Source organism: Pristiophorus japonicus, chromosome 1 (assembly GCF_044704955.1).
Source record: "Pristiophorus japonicus isolate sPriJap1 chromosome 1, sPriJap1.hap1, whole genome shotgun sequence".
In the NCBI taxonomy this organism is placed as follows: Eukaryota; Metazoa; Chordata; class Chondrichthyes; family Pristiophoridae; genus Pristiophorus; species Pristiophorus japonicus.
In genome coordinates this window covers 544,172,704-544,198,990 of record NC_091977.1, presented here as the reverse complement: position 1 = coordinate 544,198,990, position 26,287 = coordinate 544,172,704, and the positions used below count along the sequence as shown (strand labels likewise).

General features: G+C 48.1%; 1 protein-coding gene across 4 annotated transcripts in view; it reads right to left on the bottom strand.

Moving 5' to 3' along the window:
* The window catches only part of LOC139278421 (nucleolar transcription factor 1-like), a 117,945-nt gene that overhangs the window by 64,343 nt on the left and 27,315 nt on the right, over positions 1–26,287 (bottom strand). For 3 of the 4 annotated variants that reach the window (XM_070897179.1, XM_070897191.1, XM_070897184.1), the window contains exons 9-12: positions 25,602–25,729; positions 23,550–23,691; positions 20,203–20,244; positions 10,933–11,085 (exon numbers count right to left, since the gene is read on the bottom strand). In XM_070897179.1, coding sequence (XP_070753280.1) covers positions 10,933–11,085; positions 20,203–20,244; positions 23,550–23,691; positions 25,602–25,729 — 465 coding nt within the window. The remainder of the gene's footprint in view (positions 1–10,932; positions 11,086–20,202; positions 20,245–23,549; positions 23,692–25,601; positions 25,730–26,287) is intronic. The other variant, XM_070897199.1, reaches the window with a different exon arrangement.

Sequence of the window (26,287 nt, the reverse complement as noted above, 5' to 3'; positions counted from 1 at the left end):
TGGGGTACAGTCCCACACACACTGACTCTCACTGGGGTACAGTCCCACACACACTGACTCTCACTGGGGTACAGGTCCCACACACACTGACTCTCACTGGGGTACAGTCCCACACACACTGACTCTCACTGGGGTACAGTCCCACACACACTGACTCTCACTGGGGTACAGTCCCACACACACTGACTCTCACTGGGGTACAGGTCTCACACACACTGACTCTCACTGGGGTACAGTCCCACACACACTGACTCTCACTGGGGTACAGTCCCACACACACTGACTCTCACTGGGGTACAGTCCCACACACACTGACTCTCACTGGGGTACAGTCCCACACACACTGACTCTCACTGGGGTACAGTCTCACACACACTGACTCTCACTGGGATACGGGTCCCACACACACTGACTCTCACTGGGGTACAGGTCTCACACACACTGACTCTCACTGGGGTACGGGTCCCACACACACTGACTCTCACTGGGGTACGGGTCCCACACACACTGACTCTCACTGGGATACGGGTCCCACACACACTGACTCTCACTGGGGTACAGTCCCACACACATTGACTCTCACTGAGGTACAGTCCCACACACACTGACTCTCACTGGGGTACGGGTCCCACACACACTGACTCTCACTGGGGTACAGGTCTCACACACACTGACTCTCACTGGGGTACGGGTCTCACACACACTGACTCTCACTGGGGTACGGGTCCCACACACACTGACTCTCACTGGGATACGGGTCCCACACACACAGACTCTCACTGGGATACGGGTCCCACACACACAGACTCTCACTGGGGTACAGTCCCACACACACTGACTCTCACTGGGGTACGGGTCCCACACACACTGACTCTCACTGGGGTTCGGGTCCCACACACACTGACCCTCACTGGGGTACAGTCCCACACACACTGACTCTCACTGGGGTACGGGTCCCACACACACTGACCCTCACTGGGGTACGGGTCCCACACACACTGACCCTCACTGGAGTACAGTCCCACACACACTGACTCTCACTGGGGTACGGGTCCCACACACACTGACTCTCACTGGGGTACAGTCCCACACACACTGACTCTCACTGGGGTACGGGTTCCACACACACTGACTCTCACTGGGGTACAGTCCCACACACACTGACCCTCACTGGGGTACAGTCCCACACACACCGACTCTCACTGGGGTACGGGTTCCACACACACTGACTCTCACTGGGGTACAGTCCCACACACACTGACTCTCACTGGGGTACGGGTCCCACACACACTGACCCTCACTGGGGTACGGGTTCCACACACACTGACTCTCACTGGGGTATAGTCCCACACACACTGACTCTCACTGGGGTACGGGTCCCACACACACTGACTCTCACTGGGGTACAGTCCCACACACACCGACTCTCACTGGGGTACGGGTCCCACACACACTGACCCTCACAGGGGTACAGTCCCACACACACTGACTCTCACTGAGGTACAGGTCCCACACACACTGACTCTCACTGGGGTACGGGTCCCACACACACTGACTCTCACTGGGGTACGGGTCCCACACACACTGACCCTCACAGGGGTACAGTCCCACACACACTGACTCTCACTGGGGTATGGGTCCCACACACACTGACTCTCACTGGGGTACGGGTTCTATGGTTACTGGCTGCCAGCTTTGCCCGCCTGGCTCTCCGTCACACCGGTTGGGTCAGCAGGCTACTCAACCGCAGTGTGCATCACAGTTGGGCGCGAGCAGCACACACACCAGGGGATGGTGAAAGGGACAGGAACCCCATCGGACTGATCCCTTCAATCCACCGGAGCACTGAGGGGAAGTGCAGCCCCCTCTAACTGAGCTGAGCTCGCTGGCGTCTCTCTGCGATCGCGTTGCTGCCCCTTCAGATACCGCCTTACAAAAAAAATTCCTGGGATGTGGGCGTCGCTGGCAGGATTGGCATTTATTGCCCATCTCTAACCGCCCTGGGAAGGTGGTGGCGAGCTGCCTTCTTCAACAGTCCGTGTGACGAAGGTGTTCCCACTGTGCTGTCAGGTAAAGAAAGACTTGCATTTCGATAGCGCCTTTCAGGACCTCGGGCCGTCTCAAAGCGCTTTACAGCCAGTGAAATGCTTTTTGAAGCGTAGTCACTGTTGTAATGTAGGAAACAGCAAGCTCCCACAAACAGCAATGTGGCAATGACCAGATAATCTGTTTTAGTAATGTTGGTTGAGGGATAAATATTGGCCCCAGGAACCGGGGAGACATCTTGAACCGTTTGCAGGAGGTCTTGCGGGGTCACTTCAGAGGGCAATTAAAGGTCAACCACTTTAGTGTGGGATTCGAGTCACAAATAGAACCAGAATGGGTAAGGTCCCCTTCCCTAAAGGACATCAGTGACCCCCGCACAATCCAACAGTTTAACTGAATCCAGATTTTAATTCCCAAATTTTCTGTTTGAACTGAATTCAAATGATGTCACAATACTCGCCAATGTCACTCCACCCAGCAGATTCCCAATGGTCCGATTCCCGGGAATTCATTAGATTTTACAGAGCTGGAAAGTGCAAGCAGGGAGATGCGGCCCAGGATTAGAGACTTCCCGCTCCACCGCCCCCCCCCACCCACCGTTCCCTCTGCACTCCGCCAGGATCACAGCAAAAGTCATTTCAACACTCAGTGGGCAAGTTGGCCATCGGGGCTGCTCTTGTGCGCCTCCTGGTGGCGGAGCAGGTGGGGCGGTGTCGCCACTCACCCCCTCTCCATGGTGCATTGCTCATGTAGCCCCAGATATGGGCGATAGACTAATGCACGAAACACAGCTGGTGGCTACACGTCGGATGGTAGCTGAACACGGTTATACAGTTAGTCTGGGACCGAGAAACTGACACACGAGTGAAAAGCTGTGACCTGTGACCTGCACTCTCAGGGGTCCCGATGTTGGGGGTTCGGCCTTTGGCAGCTTTAGGGGCCCAGTGTTGGTGTCGGCCTCCACCATCGAACACAGAGACCACCTGCTCGACCATCGTAATATCTCAGGGGGCGGGAATATAAAGGAGTATAGTGAGGCTACAGTTGTACGGAGCGTGGTCAGACCCCGTTCGGCTGTGACTGCATCCAGTCCAGTCCTGGGCCTTGCCCCTCAGGGAGAATATATTGCCCTCGGAGGGCGAGCAGCGCAGACTCACCAGAATGATAGCTGGGGCTAAAAAGGGTTAAATGCCGAGGACAGGCTGCACAGAGTGGGCTTGGATTCCCTCGAGTACCAAAGGTTGAGGGATGAACTAATCGAGGTGCTTAAAATGAGACAGGGATTCAATAGGGGAGAGATCGGGAGAAACCATTCCCTCCGGTGGGGGAGCCCAAAACAAGGGGGCATCACCTTACAGTCCGAGCCCGGCCACTCAGGGGTGATGTCAGGAAGTATGTCTTCACACAGCGGGCTGTGGGGATCTGGAACTCTCTCCCCCGCATAAAACGCTGCTGAGGCTGGGGGTCAGTCGGAGCTTTCAAAACCGAGATGGGTATTTTTGTTGGGTAAAGGCGTCAAGGGATATGGAGCAGGGCCGGGTAACTTGAGTTGGTAGAGGTCAGACTTGTTATAATCAAATGATGGAACAGGCTCGAGGGGCTGAATGGGCCTCCTCCTGTTCCTGTGTAACAGGCTCGAGGGGCTGAATGGGCCTCCTCCTGTTCCTGTGTAACAGGCTCGAGGGGCTAAATGGGCCTCCTCCTGTTCCTGTGTAACAGGCTCGAGGGGCTGAATGGGCCTCCTCCTGTTCCTATGTAACAGGCTCGAGGGGCTGAATGGGCCTCCTCCTGTTCCTATGTAACAGGCTCGAGGGGCTGAATGGGCCTCCTCCTGCTCGTCTCATTACACATCACCCAGTCTAGGATGGCCAGCTCTCTAGTTGGTTCCTCGACATATTGGTCGAGAAAACCATCCCTAATAAACTCCAGGAAATAATCCTCCACCGCAGCCCAATTGATTAGCCCAATCAATATGTAGATTAAAGTCGCCATGATGACTGAGAAGGGACTAATTAGCAATCTTGTTGTGCGAGGCCCCTTGGGGAACAGTGACCATAATATGGTAGAATTCTTTATTAAGATGGAGAGTGACACAGTTAATTCGGAAACTAGGGTCCTGAACTTAAGGAAAGGTAACTTCGACGGTATGAGGCGTGACTTGGCTAGAATAGACTGGCAAAGGATACTTAAAGGGTTGACGGTGGATAAGCAATGGCAAACATTTAAAGATCACATGGATGAACTTCAGCAATTGTACAACCCTGTCTGGAGTAAAAATAAAATGAGGAAGGTGGCTCAAGGGTCAAAGTGTGTTAAGAAGGCAAGCCTGAAAGCTCTGTGCCTCAATGCGAGGAGTATTCGGAATAAGGTGGACAAATTAACTGTGCAGATAGCAGTTAACGGATACGATGTGATTGGCATCACAGAGACATGGCTCCAGGGTGACCAAGGCTGGGAACTCAACATCCAGGGGTATTCAACATTTAGGAAGGATAGACAGAAAGGAAAAGGAGGTGGGGTGGCTTTGCTGGTTAAAGAGGAGATTAATGCAATAGTTAGGAAGGACATTAGCTTGGATGATGTGGAATCTCTATGGGTGGAGCTGCGGAATACCAAAGGGCAAAAAACGTTAGTGGCAGTTGTGTACAGACCACCAAACAGTAGTAGTGATGTTGGGGATAGCATCAAACAGGAAATTAGGGGTACATGCAATAAAGGTGCAGCAGTTATCATGGGTGACTTTAATATGCATATAGATTAACCAAACTGGAAACAATACGGTGGAGGAGGATTTCCTGGAGTGCATAAGGGATGGTTTTCTAGACCAATATGTCGAGGAACCAACTACGGGGGAGGCCATCTTAGACTGGGTGTTGTGTAATGAGAGGGGATTAATTAATAATCTCGTTGTGCGAGGCCCCTTGGGGAAGAGTGACCAGAATATGGTGAAATTCTACAGTAGGATGGAGAATGAAACAGTTAATTCAGAGACCATGGTCCAGAACTTAAAGAAGGGTAACTTTGAAGGTATGAGGCATGAATTGGCTAGGATAGATTGGCGAATGATACTTAAGGGGTTGACTGTGGATGGGCAATGGCAGACATTTAGAGACCGCATGTATGAACTACAACAATTGTACATCCCTGTCTGACGTAAAAATAAAAAAGGGAAGGTGGCTCAACCGTGGCTATCAAGGGAAATCAGGGATAATATTAAAGCCAAGGAAGTGGCATACAAATTGGCCAGAAATAGCAGCGAACCAGGGGACTGGGAGAAATTAGAATTCAGCAGAGGAGGACAAAGGGTTTGATTAGGGCAGGGAAAAGAGAGTACGAGAAGAAGCTTGCAGGGAACATTAAGACGGACTGCAAAAGCTTCTATAGATATGTAAAGAGAAAAAGGTTAGTAAAGACAAACGTAGGTCCCCTGCAGTCAGAATCAGGGGAAGTCATAACTGGGAACAAAGAAATGGCAGATCAGTTGAACAAGTACTTTGGTTCGGTATTCACTAAGGAGGACACAAACAACCTCCCGGATATAAAAGGGGTCAGAGAGTCTAGTAAGAAGGAGGAACTGAGGGAAATCCTTATTAGTCGGGAAATTGTGTTGGAGAAATTGATGGGATTGAAGGCCGATAAATCCCCAGGGCCTGATGGTCTGCATCCCAGAGTACTGAAGGAGGTGACCTTGGAAATAGAGGATGCATTGACTCTAATTTTCCAACATTCCATAGACTCTGGATCAGTTCCTATGGAGTGGAGGGTAGCCAATGTAACCCCACTTTTTAAAAAAGGAGAGAGAAAGCAGGGAAGTATAGACCGGTCAGCCTGACATCGGTCGTGAGTAAAATGATGGAATCAATTATTAAGGATGTCATAGCAGTGCATTTGGAAAGAGGTGACATGATAGGTCCAAGTCAGCATGAATTTGTGAAAGGGAAATCATGCTTGACAAATCTTCTGGAATTTTTTGAGGATGTTTCCAGTAGAGTGGACAAGGGAGAACCAGTTGATGTGGTATATTTGGAATTTCAGAAGGCTTTCGACAAGGTCCCACACAAGAGATTAATGTGCAAAGTTAAAGCACATGGGATTGGGGGTAGTGTGCTGACATGGATTGAGAACTGGTTGTCAGACAGGAAGCAAAGAGTAGGAGTAAATGGGTACTTTTCAGAATGGCAGGCAGTGACTAGTGGGGTACCGCAAGGTTCTGTGCTGGGGCCCCAGCTGTTTACATTGTACATTAATGATTTAGACGAGGGGATTAAATGTAGTATCTCCAAATTTGCGGATGACACTAAGTTGGGTGGCAGTGTGAGCTGCGAGGAGGATGCTATGAGGCTGCAGAGTGACTTGGATAGGTTAGGTGAGTGGGCAAATGCATGGCAGATGAAGTATAATGTTAAAACCAAGGAAGAGACATATAAATTGGCTAGAAAAAGCAACAAACCTGAGGACTGGGAGAAATTTAGAATTCAACAGAGGAAGACTAACTGTTTAATTAGGAGGGGGAAAATAGAGTACGAGAGGAAGTTTGCAGGGAACATAGAAACTGACTGCAAAAGCTTCTATAGCTATGTGAAGAGAAAAAGATTAGTGAAGACAAACGTAGGATTCTTGCAGTCAGATTCAGGTGAATTTATAATGGGGAACAAAGAATGGCAGACCAAATGAACAAATAGGTTTGGTTCTGTTTTCACGAAGGAAGACACTAATAACCTTCCGGATGTACTAGGGATCATGGGTCTAGTGAGAAGGAGGAACTGAAGGATATCCTTATTAGGCGGGAAATTGTGTTGGGGAAATTGACGGGATTGGAGGCCGATAAATCCCCGGGGCTAGATAGTCTGCATCCCAGAGTACTTAAGGAAGTGCCCTTAGAAATAGTGGATGAATTGGTGATCATTTTCCAACAGTCCATCGACTCTGGATCAGTTCCTATGGACTGGAGGGTAGCTAATGTTACACCACTTTTTTAAAAAGCAGAGACAAAACGGGTAATTATAGACCGGTTAGCCTGACATCAGTAGTGGGGAAAATGTTGGAATCAATCATTAAAGATGAAATAGCAGTGCATTTGGAAAGCAGTGACAGGATCGGTCCAAGTCAGCATGGATTTATGAAAGGGAAATCATGCTTAACGAATCTTCTGGAATTTTTTCAGGATGTAACTAGCAGAGTGGACAAGGGAGAACCAGTGGATGTGGTGTATTTGGACTTTGAAAAGCTATTGACAAGGTCCCACACAAGACATTGGTGTGCAAAATCAAAGCACATGGTATTGGGGGTAATGTACTGACGTGGATAGAGAACTGGTTGGCAGACAGGAAGCAGAGAGTTGGGATAAACGGGTCCTTTTCAGAATGGCAGGCAGAATGGCAGTGGAGTGCCACAGGACCCCAGCTCTTTATAATATACATTAATGATTTAGATGAAGGAATTGAGTGTAATATCTCCAAGTTTGCAGATGACACTAAACTGGGTGGCGGTGTGAGCTGTGAGGAGGACGCTAAGAGGCTGCAGGGTGACTTGGTCAGGGTAGGTGAGTGGGCAAATGCATGGCAGATGCAGTATAATGTAGATAAATGTGAGGTTATCCATCTTGGGGGAAAAAACACGAAGGCAGAATATTATCTGAATGGCGGCAGATTAGGAAAAGGGGAGGTGCAACGAGACCTGGGTGTCATGGTACATCAGTCATTGAAAGTTGGCATGTAGGTACAGCAGGCGGTGAAGAAGGCAAAAGGCATATTGGCCTTCATAGCTAGGGGAGGAGCAGGGAGGTCTTACTGCAGTTGTTCAGGGCCTTGGTGAGGCCTCACCTGGAATATTGTGTTCAGTTTTGCTCTCCTAATCTGAGGAAGGACGTTCTTGCTATTGAGGGAGTGCAGCGAAGGTTCACCAGACTGATTCCAGGGATGGCTGGACTAACATATGAGGAGAGACTGGATCAACTGGGTCTTTAACATCTGTAGTAGTGGGAAAAATGCTTGAAGCTATCATTAAGGAAGAAATAGCGGGACATCTAGATAGGAATAGTGCAATCAAGCAGACGCAATATGGATTCATGAAGGGGAAATCATGTTTAACTAATTTACTGGAATTCTTTGAGGATATAACGAGCATGGTGGATAGAGGTGTACCGATGGATGTGGTGTATTTAGATTTCCAAAAGGCATTCGATAAGGTGCCACACAACAGGTTACTGCAGAAGATAAAGGTACGCGGAGTCAGAGGAAATGTATTAGCATGGATAGAGAATTGGCTGGCGAACAGAAAGCAGAGAGTCGGGATAAATGGGTCCTTTTCCGGTTGGAAATCGGTGGTTAGTGGTGTGCCACAGGGATCGGTGCTGGGACCACAACTGTTTACAATATACATAGATGACCTGGAAGAGAGGACTGAGTGTAGTGTAACAAAATTTGCAGATGACACGAAGTTTAATGGGAAAGCGGGTTGTGTAGAGGACACAGAGAGGCTACAAAGAGATTTAGATAGGTTCAGCGAATGGGCTAAGGTTTGGCAAATGGAATACAATGTCAGAAAAAAACAGTAAAAGGGAATATTATTTGAATGGGGAGAAATTACAACATGCTGCGGTGCAGAGGGACCTGGGGGTCCTTGTGCATGAATCTCAAAAAGTTAGTTTGCAGGTAATCAGGAAGGTGAATGGAATGTTGGCCTTCATTGCGAGAGGGATGGAGTACAAAAGCAGGGAGGTGTTGCTGCAACTGTACAGGGTATTGGTGAGGCCGCACCTGGAGTACTGCGTGCAGTTTTGGTCACCTTACTTAAGGAAGGTGATAGAGAATTCAAACAGGCTGCATTTAGACAGACTGTGAAAATTCACAGACAACAAGTCAGAGATGCTACATGAGTGGTAGCATGTTGCATTAAGCCATCAATCAACTTGACATTTTAGGACCCTTGGGTAGTGAGCCAATAAGGTCAAAGAAGGCGAGTTGTTTTCTGTAAATTGATCCAGGTTTCAATACAGCCATTTTGACCATGTAGTTTCAGTAAGACAAAGGAACTGGCAATCAGCCAGCAGCTTGTTACTCTTTGCCAAGATTATATATGCAGTACTTCCAGGAACGGTGCAGTGGCTCTAGGCCTTTTGGCTAAGAGCATTGGCGCAGAGTGATCCTTGATGTGTGCAGGGTGACCTCTGGCGTTTGTGATTTGACAAAGAATTGGAACGATTGGCTACGAATTTTTAAAAAAAGTTTAAACTACCATCGGAGTTCGTATTTCATTGGAAATTAAGAGATCTAACAGAAGGATATACTAGCTTTGGAGGGGGTACTGAGACGATTCACTAGGCTGATTCCGGAGATGAGGGGGTTACCTTATGATGATAGATTGAGTAGACTGGGTCTTTACTCGTTGGAGTTCAGAAGGATGAGGGGTGATCTTATAGAAACATTTAAAATAATGAAAGGGATAGACAAGATAGAGGCAGAGAGGTTGTTTCCACTGGTCGGGGAGACTAGAACTAGGGGGCACAGCCTCAAAATACGGAGGAGCCAATTTAAAACTGAGTTGAGAAGGATTTTCTTCTCCCAGAGGGTTGTGAATCTGTGGAATTCTCTGCCCAAGGAAGCAGTTGAGGCTAGCTCATTGAATGTATTCAAGTCACAGATAGATAGATTTTTAACCCATTAAGGGAATTAAGGATTACGGGGAGCGGGCGGGTAAGTGGAGCTGAGTCCACGGCCAGATCAGCCATGATCTTGTTGAATGGCGGAGCAGGCTTGAGGGGCTAGATGGCCTACTCCTATTCCTAATTCTTATGTTCTTTATTCCCTGGAGTTTAGAAGGATGAGAGGGGATCTCATAGAAACGTATAAGATTCTGACGGGACTGGACAGGTTAGACGCAGGAAGAATGTTCCCGATGTTGGGGAAGTCCAGAACCAGGGTCTTAGGATAAGAGATAGGCCATTTAGGACTGAGATGAGGAGAAACTTCTTCACTCAGAGAGCTGTTAACGTGTGGAATTCCCTGCCGCAGAGAGTTGTTGATGCCAGTTCATTGGATATATTCATGACGGAGTTAGATATGGCCCTTACGGCTAAAGGGATCAAGGGGTATGGAGAGAAAGCAGGAAAGGAGTACTGAGGGAATGATCAGCCATGATCTTATTGAATGGCGGTGCAGGCTCAAAGGGCCGAATGGCCTACTCCTGCACCTACTTTCTATGTTTCTATGTTGCTGTGTAACAGGCTCGAGGGGCTGAATGGGCCTCCTCCTGTTCCTGTGTTACACGCTTGAGGGGCTGAATGGGCCTCCTCCTGTTCCTGTGTAACAAGCTCGAGGGGCTGAATGGCCTCCTCCTGTTCCTGTGTAACAGGCTCGAGAGGCTGAAAGGCCTCCTGCTGTTCCTGTGTAACAGGCTCGAGGGGCTGAATGAGCTTCCTGTTCCTGTGTAACTGGCTCGAGGGGCTGAATGGGCGTCCTCCTGTTCCTGTGTAACAGGCTTGAGGGGCTGAACGGCCTCCTCCTGCGTAACAGGCTCGAGGGGCTGAATGGTCTCCCCCTGTTCCTGTGTAACAGGCTTGAGGGGCTGAACGGCCTCCTCCTGCGTAACAGGCTCGAGGGGCTGAATGGTCTCCCCCTGTTCCTGTGTAACAGGCTTGAGGGGCTGAACGCCTCCTCCTTTTCCTGTGTAACAGGCTCGAGGGGCTGAACGGCCTCCTCCTGTTCCTGTGTAACAGGCTTGAGGGACTGAATGGGCCACCTCCTGTCCCTGTATAACAGGCTCGAGGGGCTGAATGGCCTCCTCCTGTTCCTGTGTAATAGGCCCAAGGGGCTGAGCGACATTCTTCTGTTGCTGTCTGCTATTGGGCCAGCCCCACACCGGTCAATCGGTCTCAGCAGGACTCACCTTGCAGGTTAGCGAGGACGGTGAGCTGGGGGCGCTGGATTTGGCCTGCTGAGGGCTATTGCTCTGTGCGTTTGTTGAGATGCTGTTTATGATTCTGCTTCCTCCGATTTTCTCCTCCAGTAACACTCTCTCCCGCTCTTCACCTGGGAGACTCTGCAAAACAGCAACATTTCATTATTCAGATAATCTTCACAACACAACTTCATAGCAAGTACCAACAGGGAGAGGTAGATATACGGGCAGCCAGTGCACAGAAAGGAAAGACTTGCATTTATATAGCGCCTTTCATGACCACTGGACGTCTCAAAGCACGTTACAGCCAATGAAGTACTTTAGAAGTGTAATCACTGTTGTAATGTGGGAAACGCGGCAGCCAACTTGCGCACAGCAAGTTCCCACAAACAGCAATGTGATAATGACCAGATAATCTGTGTTAGTGATGTTGGTTGACTAAATACTGGCCTGGACACCGGGAATAACTCCCCTGCTCTTCTTCAAAAGAGTGCAATAGGAGTATCTGTAATAAGGTGAATGAATTAACTGTGCAAATAGATGTTAACAGATATGATGTGATTGGGATTACAGAGACGTGGCTCCAGGATGATCAGGGCTGGGCACTCAACATCCAAGGGTATTCAACATTCAGGAAGGATAGAATAAAAGGAAAAGGAGGTGGGGTAGCATTGCTGGTTAAAGAGGAGATTAATGCAATTGTTAGCTTGGATGATGTGGAATCTATATGGGTAGAGCTGCAGAACACCAAAGGGGTTGACTGTGGATGGGCAATGGCAGACATTTAGAGACCGCATGGATGAACTACAACAATTGTACATCCCTGTCTAGCGTAAAAATAAAAAAGGGAAGGTGGCTCAACCGTGGCTATCAAGGGAAATCAGGGATAGTATTAAAGCCAAGGAAGTGGCATACAAATTGGCCAGAAATAGCAGCGAACCTGGGGACTGGGAGAAATTTAGAACTCAGCAGAGGAGGACAAAGGGTTTGAGTAGGGCAGGGAAAAGAGAGTACGAGAGGAAGTTTGCAGGGAACATTAAGACGGACTGCAAAAGCTTCTATAGATATGTAAAGAGAAAAAGGTTAGTAAAGACAAACGTAGGTCCCCTGCAGTCAGAATCAGGGGAAGTCATAACGGGGAACAAAGAAATGGCAGACCAATTGAACAAGTACTTTGGTTCGGTATTCACTAAGGAGGACACAAACAATCTCCCGGATATAAAAGGGGTCAGAGGGTCAAGTAAGGAGGAGGAACTGAGGGAAATCCTTATTAGTCGGGAAATTGTGTTGGGCAAATTGATGGGATTGAAGGCTGATAAATCCCCAGGGCCTGATGGACTGCATCCCAGAGTACTTAAGGAAGTGGCCTTGGAAATAGCGGATGCATTGACAGTCATTTTCCAACATTCTACAGACTCTGGATCAGTTCCTATGGAGTGGAGGGTAGCCAATGTAACCCCACTTTTTAAAAAAGGAGGGAGAGAGAAAACAGGGAATTATAGACCGGTCAGCCCGACATCGGTAGTGGGCAAAATGATGGAATCAATTATTAAGGATGTCATAGCAGCGCATTTGGAAAGAGGTGACATGATAGGTCCAAGTCAGCATGGATTTGTGAAAGGGAAATCATGCTTGACAAATCTTCTGGAATTTTTTGAGGATGTTTCCAGTAGAGTGGACAAGGGAGAACCAGTTGATGTGGTATATTTGGACTTTCAGAAGGCTTTCGACAAGGTCCCACACAAGAGATTAATGTGCAAAGTTAAAGCACATGGGATTGAGGGTAGTGTGCTGATATGGATTGAGAACTGGTTGTCAGACAGGAAGCAAAGAGTAAGAGTAAATGGGTACTTTTCAGAATGGCAGGCAGTGACTAGTGGGGTACCGCAAGGTTCTGTGCTGGGGCCCCAGCTGTTACATTGTACATTAATGATTTAGACGAGGGGATTAAATGAAGTATCTCCAAATTTGCGATGACACTAAGTTGGGTGGCAGTGTGAGCTGCGAGGAGGATGCTATGAGGCTGCAGAGTGACTTGGATAGGTTAGGTGAGTGGGCAAATGCATGGCAGATGAAGTATAATGTGGATAAATATGAGGTTATCCACTTTGGTGGTAAAAACAGAGAGACAGACTATTATCTGAATAGTGACAGATTAGGAAAAGGGGAGGTGCAACGAGACCTGGGTGTCATGGTACATTAGTCATTGAAGGTTGGCATGCAGGTACAGCAGGCGGTTAAGAAAGCAAATGGCATGTTGGCCTTCATAGCGAGGGGATTTGAGTACAGAGGCAAGGAGGTGTTGCTACAGTTGTACAGGGCCTTGGTGAGGCCACACCTGGAGTATTGTGTACAGCTTTGGTCTCCTAACTTGAGGAAGGACATTCTTGCTATTGAGGGAGTGCAGCGAAGGTTCACTAGACTGATTCCAGGGATGGCGGGACTGACATATCAAGAAAGACTGGATCAACTGGGCTTGTATTCACTGGAGTTCAGAAGAATGAGAGGGGATCTCATAGAAACGTTTAAAATTCTGACGGGTTTAGACAGGTTAGATGCAGGAAGAATGTTCCCAATGTTGGGGAAGTCCAGAACCAGGGGTCACAGTCTAAGGATAAGGGGGAAGCCATTTAGGACCGAGATGAGGAGAAACTTCTTCACCCAGAGAGTGGTGAACCTGTGGAATTCTCTACCACAGGAAGATGCCAATTCACTAAATATATTCAAAAAGGGAGTTAGATGTAGTCCTTCCTGCTAGGGGGATCAAGGGGTATGGCGAGAAAGCAAGAATGGGGTACTGAAGTTGCATGTTCAGCCATGAACTCATTGAATGGCGGTGCAGGCTTGAAGGGCCGAATGGCCTACTCCTGCACCTATTTTCTATGTTTCTATGTTTCTAAGTTTACGTCCACCTGAGACAGCATAGAAATATAGAAAATAGGTGCAGGAGTAGGCCATGCTGCCCTTCGAGACTGCACCACCATTCAATAAGATCATGGCGGATCATTCACCTCAGTACCCCATTTCTTTCTCTCCATATCCCTTTAGCCGTAAGGGCCATATCTAACTCCCTCTTGAATATATCCAATGAACTGGCATCAGCAACTCTCTGCGGTAGGGAATTCCACAGGGTAACAACTCTCTGAGTGAAGAAGTTTCTCCTCATCTCGGTCCTAAATGGCTTACCCCTTATCCTTTGACTGTGAGCCCTGGTTCTGGACATCCCCAACATCGGGAACATTCTTCCTGCATCTAACCTGTCCAATCCCGTCAGAATTTTATATGTTTCTATGAGATCCCTTCTCATCCTTCTAGACTCCAGTGAATACAGGTCCAGTTGATCCAGTCTCTCCTCGTATGTCAGTCCTGCTATCCCTGAAATCAGTCTGGTGAACCTTCGCTGCACTCCCTCAATAGCAAGAACGTCCTTCCTCAGATTAGGAGACCAAAACTGAACACAATATTCCAGATGAGGTCTCACCAAGGCCCTGTACAACTGCAGCAAGACCTCCCTGCTCCTATACTCAAATCCCCTAGCTATGAAGGCCAACATACCATTTGCCTTCTTCACTGCCTGCTGTACCTGCATGCCAACTTTCAATGACTGATGTACCATGACACCCAGGTCTCGTTGCACCTCCCCTTTTCCTAATCTGTCACCATTCAGATAATATTCTGCCTTCGTGTTTTTGCCCCCAAAGTGGATAACCTCACATTTATCCACATTATATTGCATCTGCCATGCGTTTGCCCACTCACCTAACCTATCCAAGTCACCCTGCAGCCTCTTAGCTCCTCACAGCTCACAGCGCCACCCAGTTTAGTGTCATCTGCAAACTTGGAGATATAACATTCAATTCCTTCATCTAAATCATTATTGTATATAGTAAATAGCTGAGGTCCCAGCACTGAGTCCTGAGGCACCCCACTAGTCACTGCCTGCCATTCTGAAAAGGACCCATTTATCCCGACTCTCTGCTTCCTGTCTGCCAACCAGTTCTCTATCCACGTCAGGACATTAGTTTAACATCTGTAGTGGGGAAAATGATTGAAACTATCATTGAGGAAGAAATAGCGGGACATCTCGATGGGAATAGTGCAATCAAGCAGACGCAGCATGGATTCATGAAGGGGAAATCATGTTTAACTAATTTACTGGAATTCTTTGAGGATATAACGAGCATGGTGGATAGAGGTGTACCGATGGATGTGGTGTATTTAGATTTTCAAAAGGCATTCGATAAGGTGCCACACAAAAGGTTACTGCAGAAGACAAAGGTACGCGGAGTCAGTGGAAATGTATTAGCATGGATAGAGAATTGGCTGGCTAACAGAAAGCAAAGAGTCGGGATAAATGGGTCCTTTTCGGGTTGGAAATCGGTGGTTAGTGGTGTGCCACAGGGATCGGTGCTGGGACCACAACTGTTTACAATATACATAGATGACCTGGAAGAGGGGACAGAGTGTAGTGTAACAAAATTTGCAGATGACACAAAGATTAGTGGGAAAGCGGGTTGTGTAGAGGACACAGAGAGGCTGCAAAGAGATTTAGATAGGTTAAGCGAATGGGCTAAGGTTTGGCAGATGGAATACAATGTCGGAAAGTGTGAGGTCATCTATTTTGGGAAAAAAAACAAAAAAAGGGAATAATATTTGAATGGGGAGAAATTACAACATGCTGCGGTGCAGAGGGACCTGCGGGTCCTTGTGCATGAATCCCAAAAAGTTAGTTTGCAGGTGCAGCAGGTAATCAGGAAGGCGAATGGAATGTTGGCCTTCATTGCGAGAGGGATGGAGTACAAAAGCAGGGAGGTCCTGCTGCAACTGTACAGGGTATTGGTGAGGACGCACCTGGAGTACTGCGTGCAGTTTTGGTCGCCATACTTAAGGAAGGATATACTAGCCTTGGAGGGGGTACAGAGACGATTCACTAGGCTGATTCCGGAGATGAGGGGATTACCTTATGATGATAGATTGAGTAGACTGGGTCTTTACTCGTTGGAGTTCAGAAGGATGAGGGGTGATCTTATAGAAACATTTAAAATAATGAAAGGGATCGACAAGATAGAGGCAGAGAGATTGTTTCCACTGGTCGGGGAGACTAGAACTAGGGGGCACAGCCTCAAAATACGGGGGAGCCAATTGAAAACCGAGTTGAGAAGGAATTTCTTCTCCCAGAGGGTTGTGAATCTGTGGAATTCTCTGCCCAAGGAAGCAGTTGAGGCTAGCTCATTGAATGTATTCAAGTCACAGATAGATAGATTTTTAACCAATAAGGGAATTAAAGGTTATGGGGAGCGGGCGGGTAAGTGGAGCTGAGTCCACGGCCAGATCAGCCATGATCTTATTGAATGGCGGAGCAGGCTCGAGAGGCTAGATGGCCTACTCCTGTTCCTAATTATTATGTTCTTATGTTCCCCAATACCTTGTGCTTTAATTTTGCACACCAATCTCTTGTGTGGGAACTTGTCAAAAGCCTTTTGAAAGTCCAAATATACCACATCCACTGGTTCTCCCTTGTCCACTCTACCAGTTACGTTCTCAAAAATTCTAGAAGATTTCTCAAGCATGATTTCCCTTTTATAAATCCATTGTGACCTGGACCGATCCTGTCACAGCTTTCCAAATGCGCTGCTATTTCATCTTTAATAATTGATTCCAACATTTTCCCCACTACTGATGTTAGAGAAGACGGGGCCTCGGTTTAACGTCTCATCTGGAAGACGGCACCTCCAACAGCGCAGCGCTCCCTCAGTATTGCCCCTCCGACTGTGCGGCACTCCCTCAGCACTGCATTGGAGTGTCAGCCGAGATTTTTGCGCTCAAGTTCCTGGAGTGGGACTTGAACCCACAACCTTGACTCAGAGGTGGGAGCGCTACCCACTGAGCCACAGCTGACACGAGATAGGGAGGAGGTGGGAGGTGGGAGGCGACAGAGATCGAGAAGAACACACAGAGACAGTGTGACACACACAATCACATACACATGGTAGCTGGGGAATTTAAATTCACTTCATTAAAGTGCGAAACAGCAAGTCTGTTCCCTTAAAGAAAAAGGGTGGGACTAACGGATCTAGAACCCCTGGATGTCAAGGAGCATACAGGGTAGGATAAAGGAAAAAAGGGAGGCTTATGACAGATACCGAGGGCTCAATACTGCAGAACCCCTAGAGAAGTATAGAATGTGCAGGAGGCAAAATTAAAAGGGAAATTAGGAAAGCAGAGAGCATGAAAACATTTTGGCAAGTAAAATCAAGACAAACCCAAAGATGTTTTATAAATACATTAAGAACAAGAGGATAACTAAAGAGTAGGGCCTATGAGGGACCATAAAGGTAATCTGTGAGTGGAGGAGGAAGACGTGGGTACGGTTCTTAATGAATATTTTGCATCTGTTTTCACAAAAGAGAGGGACGATGCAGACATTGCAATCAGGGAAGAGGAGTGTGAAATATTAGATGAAATAAACATAGTGAGAGAGGAAGTATTCAGGAGTTTTGCATCTTTGAAAGTGGATAAATCCCCAGGCCCAGATGAAATGGATCGCAGGCTGCTAAGAGAAGCAAGAGAGGAAATAGCAGAGGTTTGACCATCATTTTCCAATCCTCTCTGGTTACAGGTGTGGTGCCGGAGGACTGGAGGACTGCTAATGTGGTACCGTTGTTTGAAAAGGGAGAAAGGAATAGACCGAGTAATTACAGGCCAGTCAGCCTAACCTCAACGGAGGAAAAATTATTGGAAAAAATTCTGAGGGACAGGATAAATCTTCATTTAGAAAGGCACAGGTTAATCAAATATAAGTCAGCATGGATTTGTTAAGGTCATGTCTGACTAACTTGACTGCATTTTTTGAGGAGGTAACCAGGAGGGTCGATGAGGGCAGTGTGTATGATGTAGTGCATATGGATTTTAGGAAAGCTTTTGATAAGGTCCCACATGGCAGACTGGTCACGAAAGTAAAAGCCCATGGGATCCAGGGCAAAGTGGCAAGTTGGATCCAAAATTGACTCAGAGGCAGGAAGCAAAGGGTAATGGTTGATGGGTGTTTTTGTGACTGGAAGGTTGTTTCCAATGGGGTTCCGCAGGGCTCAGTACTGGGTCCCTTGCTTTTGTGGTATATATCAACGATTTAGATTTGAATATAGGGGGTATAATTAAGAAGTTTGCAGATGATGCAAAAATTGGCCGAGCGGTTGATAATGAATAAAGCTGTAGACTGCAGGAAGATATCAATGAACTGGTCAGGTGGGCAGAACAGTCTCAAATGGAATTCAATCCAGGAAAGTGCGAGGTAATGCATTTGGGGAGGGATAACGAGGCAAGTGAGAAGTGTAGAGGAACAAAGGGACCTTGGAGTGCATGTCCACAGATCCCTGAAGGTAGCAGGACAGGCAGATAAGGCATATCGAATATTTGCCTTTATTAGTCGAGGCATAGAATATAAGAGCAGGGAGGTTATGTTTGAACTGTATAAAACACTGGTTCAGCCACAGCTGGAGTACTGTGTGCAGTTCTGGTCACCACATTACAGGAAAGATGTGATTGCACTAGAGGGTACAGAGGAGATTTACGAGGATGTTGCCTGGACTGGATAATTTTAGCTATGAGGAAAGATTGGATAGGCTGGGGTTATTTTCAGTGGAACAGAGGAGGCTGAGTGGAGACTTTATTGAGGTGTATAAAATTATGAGGGGCCTAGATAGAGTGGATAGGAAGGACCTATTCCTTTAGCAGAGGGGTGAACAATCAGGGGGTATAGATTTAAAGTAATTGGTAGGAGGTTTAGAGGGGATTTGAGGAGAAACTTCTTCACCCAGAGGGTGATGGGGGTCTGGAACTCACGCCCTGAAAGGGTGGTAGAGGCAGAAACCCTCACCACATTTAAAACGTACTTGGATGTGCACCTGAAGTGCGGTAACCTACAGGGCTTGCTCTGAACCCTATCTCCTCCTTGAATGCCTCCCACTGCTCTGACACTGCTTTACCTTTTAGTAGCTGTTTCCAGTCCACCTTGGGTAAATCACATCTCAGCTCAGTAAAATTGGCTTTTCCCCAGTTGAGAACTGTCATTCCTGGTCTATCTTTGTCCTTTTCCATAACTACCTTAAATCTAACTGAATTATGATCACTAGCACCAAAATGCTCTCTCACTGACACCCCTTCCACCTATCCAGCTTCAATCCCTAAAACTAAGTCCAGAACCTCCCCCTCCCTTTTTGGGCTTGCTACGTACTGGCTAAAAAAGTTCTCCTGAATGCAGTTTTAGGAACTCTGCACCCTCGATACCTTTCACTAATTTTATCCCAGTTAATATTGGGCTAATTGAAATCCCCTTCTATTACTGCCCTATAGTTTCTGCACTTCTCAGAAATTTGCCGACATAATAAATGCTGGTCAAGCCAATGATACCCACAATTCAGCAATAGACAAACAAAATATACATAAGACACACAGAGGGAGACAGAGAAAAAGGTGGTCAACGGAAAAAATAATCAAGAAAGACAGAATGAGGCAAAGAGAAAAAGAGCGAATGGAAAAGGTTGAGATACAGAGTAAAGCTCCCACTACACTGTCCCATCAAACACTCCCAGGGCAGGTACAGCACGGGGTTAGATACAGAGTAAAGCTCTCTCTACACTGTCCCATCAAACACTCCCAGGGCAGGTACAGCACGGGGTTAGATTCAGAGTAAAGCTCCCTCTACACTGTCCCATCAAACACTCCCAGGGCAGGTGCAGCACGGGGTTAGATACAGAGTAAAGCTCCCTCTACACTGTCCCATCAAACACTCCCAGGGCAGGTACAGCACGGGGTTAGATACAGAGTAAAGCTCTCTCTACACTGTCCCATCAAACACTCCCAGGGTAGGTACAGCACAGGGTTAGATACAGAGTAAAGCTCCCTCTACACTGTCCCATCAAACACTCCCAGGGCAGGTACAGCACGGGGTTAGATACAGAGTAAAGCTCCCTCTACACTGCCCCATCAAACACTCCCAGGGCAGGTACAGCACGGGGTTAGATACAGAGTAAAGCTCCCTCTACACTGTCCCATCAAACACTCCCAGGGTAGGTACAGCACAGGGTTAGATACAGAGTCAAGCTCTCTCTACGCTGTCCCATCAAACACTCCCAGGGCAGGTTGAGCATGGGTTAGATACAGGGTAAAGCTACCTCTACACTGCCCCATCAAACACTCCCAGGGCAGGTACAGCACGGGTGAGGATGACACAGGATGCAGGAAAGGCCGTTTACTCACCTCGAGGAATCGCACCATCTCAGACTCGTAAAGCTTCTTCTTCTAAGGAAGGAACAGAAAATGCGAGTCACAACACGAGAGCAGATATAGAGACGCTGGAAAAGGTGCAAAAAAGATGCAAGGACTGAGTGTAACGTAGCCAAGTTGGCTGACGATACAAAGATGTGTGAGGAGGACACACAAAATCTGCAAAAGGACATAGACAGGCTAAGTGAGTGGGCAAAAATTTGGCAGATGGAGTATAATGTTGGAAAGTGTGAGGTCATGCACTTTGGCAGGAAAAAAATCAAAGAGCAAGTTATTATTTGAATAGAGAAAGATTGCAAAGTGCCGCAGTACAGTGGGGCCTGGGGCTACTTGTGCATGAAACACAAAAGGATAGTATGCAGGTACAGCAAGTGATCAAGGCAGCCAATGGAATCTTGGCCTTTATTACAAAGGAGTATAAAAGCAGGGAAGTCTTGCTACAGTTATACAGGGTATTGGTGTGCTGCGTACAGTTTTGGTTTCCATATTTACGAAAGGCAGTTCAGAGAAGGTTCACTCGGTTGATTCCGGAGATGAGGGGTTTGACTTATGAGGAAAGGTTGAGTAGGTTGGGCCTCTACTCATTGGAATTCTGAAGAATGAGAGGTGATCTTATAGAAACGTATAAGATTATGAGGGGGCTTGACAAGGTGGATGCAGAGAGGATGTTTCCACTAATAGGGGAGACTAGAACTAGGGGGCATAGTAGAATAAGGGGCCGCCCATTTAAAACTGAGATGAGGAGGAATTTTTCTCTCAGAGGGTTTAAATCTGTGGAATTCTCTGCCTCAGAGAGCTGTGGAAGCTGGGACATTGAATAAATTTAAGACAGAGAGAGACAGTTTCTTAACCGATAAGGGGAGAAGGGGTTATGGGGAGCGGGCGGGGAAGTGTAGCTGAGTCCATAATCGGATCATCCATGATCGTATTAAATGGTGGAGTAGGCTCGAGGGGCCGAATAGCCTACTCCTGCTCCTATTTCTGATGTTCTTAAGATTTACAAGGATGACACCAGAACTGAGAAGAAATATTTATCAGGAAGGATTGAAAAGGCCACGCCACTTTTCTTTAGAAAAAAGACTATGAAGAGGTTTGATCGGATAGTTGTAGAGAAGATGTTTTCACTTGTGGGTGGTCCCGAACTAGGGGCCATCAATATAAGACAGTCACTAAGAATTTCAGTAAGGAATTCAGGATCAACCTCTTTACCCAGAGAGCGGTGAGAATGTGGAACTCGCTGACACAGGGAGTGTTTAAGGCAAATAGTATCGATGCATTTCAGAGGCAGCTCGGTAAACACGAGGGAGAAATGAATCGAAGGATATGGTGATAGGGTGCGATGAAGAGGGGTGGGAGGCGGCTGGTATAAGCACTGGCAGGGATTGGTTGTGCCAAATGGCCTGTATATTCAGTATCGTACCACCACTCTCAAATGTCTCAAAGCGCTTCACACTCAGTGAATCAACGAGGTGAAGTCGCTGTTCTGTGAGCAAAGAGCAAAGGCCAGTTAATTCCTGTTTGTTGGTGCTCGGACCCATCGCGAGTTACAGGCTGGTCTCCTACAGCCGAGTGCAATGTTCGGCCAGTTCAGAGGGTATTGAGTCGGCAAACACGGTGGCACTGGAGCCCAGACCAGGCCCGGGGAGGGGGGGCTCCCTTCCCCGAAGGACATCAGTGACACAGTTGGGTTTTTACGACAATTTGGCAATTGCCATGGTGATGTTTCCTGGTGCCAGCTGACAGATTATCAGATTTATTCAATTCAGTTCCACAACTTGCCCCGGTGGGATTTTAACTCACGATCTTTAGTTTGAGCAGCTGGAAAGAGAAGAGAGAGCTTGTGAAGCTTCAGGGGTCCTCCATGTATTGGAGGAAGTGTTCACAGCGGGAACCTGGCAATCTGACATTACTCTTTCCAGGAGCTCGTTCACCTTCTCGGGATCCCCACCATTCTCGGCTTTTACTTCAAACTCACAGTTTTTCCTTTTACCTTCTGATAAGAACATAAGAAATAGGAGCCGAAGTGTGGTAGCCAACGGTTATGTTACTGGACTCGTAACACAGAGGCCTGGGTACATGGTTCAAATCTCACCACGGCACTTTCATTAAATAAAACAAAAAATGTGGAATAAAAAGCTAGTATCAGTGATGGTGACCATGAAACCACCACATTATTGTGAAAAACCCATCTGGTTCACTAATGTCCTTCAGGGAAGGAAATCTGCCGTCCTTACCCGGTCTGGGCCTACATGTGACTCCAGAACCACAGCGATGTGATTGACTCTGAAATGGCCCAGCAAGTCACTCAGTTGTGTAAGGCAGCCCACCACCACCTTCTCGCGGCCAATTAGGGATGGACATTAAATGCTGGCCTTGCCAGTGACGCCCACAGTCCGTGAACAAATAAATAAAATTCACTAAGATCACGGCTGATCTTCACCTCAACTGCACTATCCCCATATCCCTTGATTCCCTTAATATCCAAAATCTATCGATCTCTGTCTTGAATATACTCAACGACTGAGCCTCCACAGCCCTCTGGGGCAGAGAATTCCAAAGATTCACCCCCCTCTGAGTGAAGAAATTTCTCCTCATCTCAGTCCTAAATGGCCGACCCCTTATCCTGAGACTGTGGCCCCTGGTTCTAGACTCCCCAGCCCGGGGGGAACATCCTCCCTCTGAGAATTTTGTATGTTTCAATGAGATCACAACTCTAGAGAATATAACAACAACTGGTATTTATAAGGCGAATCACAGGAGTATTATGAGATAAAAATTTGACACCGAGCCGCATAAGTAGAAATTAGTGCAGGTGATCAAAAGCTTGGTCAAAGAGGTCGGTTTTAAGGAACGTCTTGAAGGAGGAAAGATAAGTAGAGAGGCGGAGAGGTTTAGGGAGGGAGTTCCAGAGCTTGGGGCCCAGGCAACAGAAGGCACGGCCACCGATGTTTGAGCGATTATAATCAGGGATGCTCAGGAGGGCAGAATTAGAGGAGTGCAGACATCTCTAATTCTGGTTGTGGGGCTGCAGGAGATTACAGAGATAGGCAAGTGTATTTAGGGTTATGGAACCATGCTGGCTGGATGGAGTTAAGATACAGATCAGCCATGATCGAATTGAATGGCAGAACAGGCTCGAGTGGCTGAATGGCCTCCTCCTGTTCCAAAGTTCCCTACTTCGAGAACCCTCAATCTCTGAAAACATTCCATTCTATCTCACCCCTGTGTAATTTTAAACCCCTCCAATGCCCTGCGTCTCTCAGTCTGTGTTTGAATTCCTGGTGCTGTGTGGGGAGCTCCGGACTCAGCGTGTCTCTCACCTGCTCGCACCGCTTCTGGTACATGTCCTTCTCTTTCTGTGACATGACCTTCCACTGCTTGCTGCACAGCACCATGCGCTCTGTGCTGGGAACGTCCTTCATGTTAACCATCAGCTCGGCACAGTACAATGAGTATCCGTTCCTGAAATAATAACAAGCTTCAGATATTCAGCCTGGAGCAGCAGCGCAGAGCAGCGGGGTAGACAGCTCTGGGAGAGACAGGGCCCGGCACAGTGGGGTAGACAGCTCTGGGAGAGACAGGGCACAGGGGTAGACAAGCTCTGGGAGAGACAGGGCCCAGTGCAGTGGGGTAGACAGCTTTGGGAGAGACAGGGCCCGGCACAGTGGGGTAGACAGCTCTGGGAGAGACAGGGCACAGGGGTAGACAAGCTCTGGGAGAGACAGGGCCCAGTGCAGTGGGGTAGACAGCTCTGGGAGAGACAGGGCTCAGCGCAGTGGGGTAGACAGCTCTGGGAGAGACAGGGCCCAGCGCAGTGGGGTAGACAGCTCTGGGAGAGACAGGGCACAGGGGTAGACAGCTCTGGGAGAGACAGGGCCCAGCGCAGTGGGGTAGACAGCTCTGGGAGAGACAGGGCACAGGGGTAGACAGCTCTGGGAGAGACAGGGCACAGGGATAGACAGCTCTGGGAGAGACAGGGCCCAGCGCAGTGGGGTAGACAGCTCTGGGAGAGACAGGGCACAGGAGTAGACAGCTCTGGGAGAGACAGGGCACAGGGGTAGACAGCTCTGGGAGAGACAGGGCCCAGCGCAGTGGGGGAGACAGCTCCTGGAGAGACAGGGCCCAGCGCAGTGGGGGAGACAGCTCTGGGAGAGACAGGGCCCAGCGCAGCGGGGTAGACAGCTCTGGGAGAGACAGGGCCCAGCGCAGCGGGGTAGACAGCTCTGGGAAATGCTTTAATCAGCCCAGTCTGACGGAATTGAAATCTCCCGTCTGGGGGGGGTTTTGCGATATGGGTTTGGGCAGTCTCGGTCAGGATCGCAGTTTCAATGCTAATCCCCTCCCAGCTTCGAACGTCAGGGAGGTTGCAGATGGCTGATATGGGAAGTGTGATAATGTCTCATTGGAGTGTGTTGGATTGAGACACATTGTTCGATGTAGAGGGAGCTTTACTCTGCATCTAACCCCGTGTTGTACCTGCCCAGGGAGTGTTTGATGGGACAGTGTAGAGGGAGCTTTACTCTGTATCTAACCCCCTGTACCTGCCCTGGGAGTGTTTGATGGGACAGTGTAGAGGGAGCTTTACTCTGCATCTAACCCCGTGTTGTACCTGCCCAGGGAGTGTTTGATGGGACAGTGTAGAGGGAGCTTTACTCTGTATCTAACCCCCTGTACCTGCCCTGGGAGTGTTTGATGGGACAGTGTAGAGGGAGCTTTACTCTGTATCTAACACCCTGTACCTGCCCTGGGAGTGTTTGATGGGACAGTGTAGAGGGAGCTTTACTCTGTATCTAACCCCATGCTGTACCTGCCCAGGGAGTGTTTGATGGGACAGTGTAGAGGGAGCTTTACTCTGCATCTAACCCCGTGCTGTACCTGCCCTGGGAGTGTTTGATGGGACAGTGTAGAGGGAGCTTTACTCTGTATCTACCCCCCTGTATCTGCCCTGGGAGTGTTTGATGGGACAGTGTAGAGGGAGCTTTACTCTGTATCTAAGCCATGCTGTAAATGAGTCCAGATTCATTGCACGTACCGAGTGTGCCTGACGTGTGCTGGGCTAGTTGACATCAGCCAGTGTGATATGTTGACTCGGCATGTCTGGGTTAGGAAGAGAGGATAGAAAACAGAGCTCCCCGCTCCTGATCACCATCTGCTGACAACGTCTGGAAGTACAGATCACCTGAGTGCTCGACAGTGAAGTCTAAAATGGTCAAATAGCAGCCCAACCCCCGCTGTCTGGGCTCACTGCTTGGGTGATGTACCCGGGGCCTCCCAGTACCAGTGGACCAGATCCTACGGCAAAGGCCAGTGCCCTCTGGAGAAAATTAACAGCACCCCCACCCCCGGGGCCCTCCCTTTGTCTGATGACTCACGGAGGCGGCTTTGTTGGTCGTCCGTCAAATTTATCTTTCAGCTGTCGCTCGGCTTTGGTTAGAACGGACTTGGCGGGTTCCTCAAAGTTCAAATCTGGGTGAGCTTCGACATAAACTCTCCTCGTAACCTGCAACAAACAATTCGGCATAAAAGCTCACCAGCTGAGACTCCCATTTTAAATCCTGAAAGAAAGACTTGCATTTCTATAGCGCCTTTCACAACCTCAGGACATCCCAAAGCGCTTTACATCCAATGCAGTACTTTCTGAAGTGTAGTCACTGTTGTAATGTAGGAAATGCGGTGGCAAATCTGTGCACAGCAAGCTCCCACAAACAGCAATGTGACAATGACCAGATAATCTGTGTTAGGTTAAACTGTTAAAACGCGAACGACTAATCGCCAGCTCTGATGAAAGGACATAGAGCCGAAACAATAACTCGATTTCTCGCTCCACACATGCTGCCTGACCTGCTGAGTATTTCCAGCATTTTCTGTTTTTACTTTAGTAATGTTGGTTGAGGGATAAATATACCGGGGAGAACTCCCCTGCTCGCTTCAAAATAGTGCTATCGGTTCAATTTAATCCGTCTGAGGTGGCATACATTGGTTAAACAGCTCACTCGAAAGACTGCCCCTCCGACAGTGCAGCGCTCCCTCAGTACTGCCCCTCCGACAGTGCGGCACT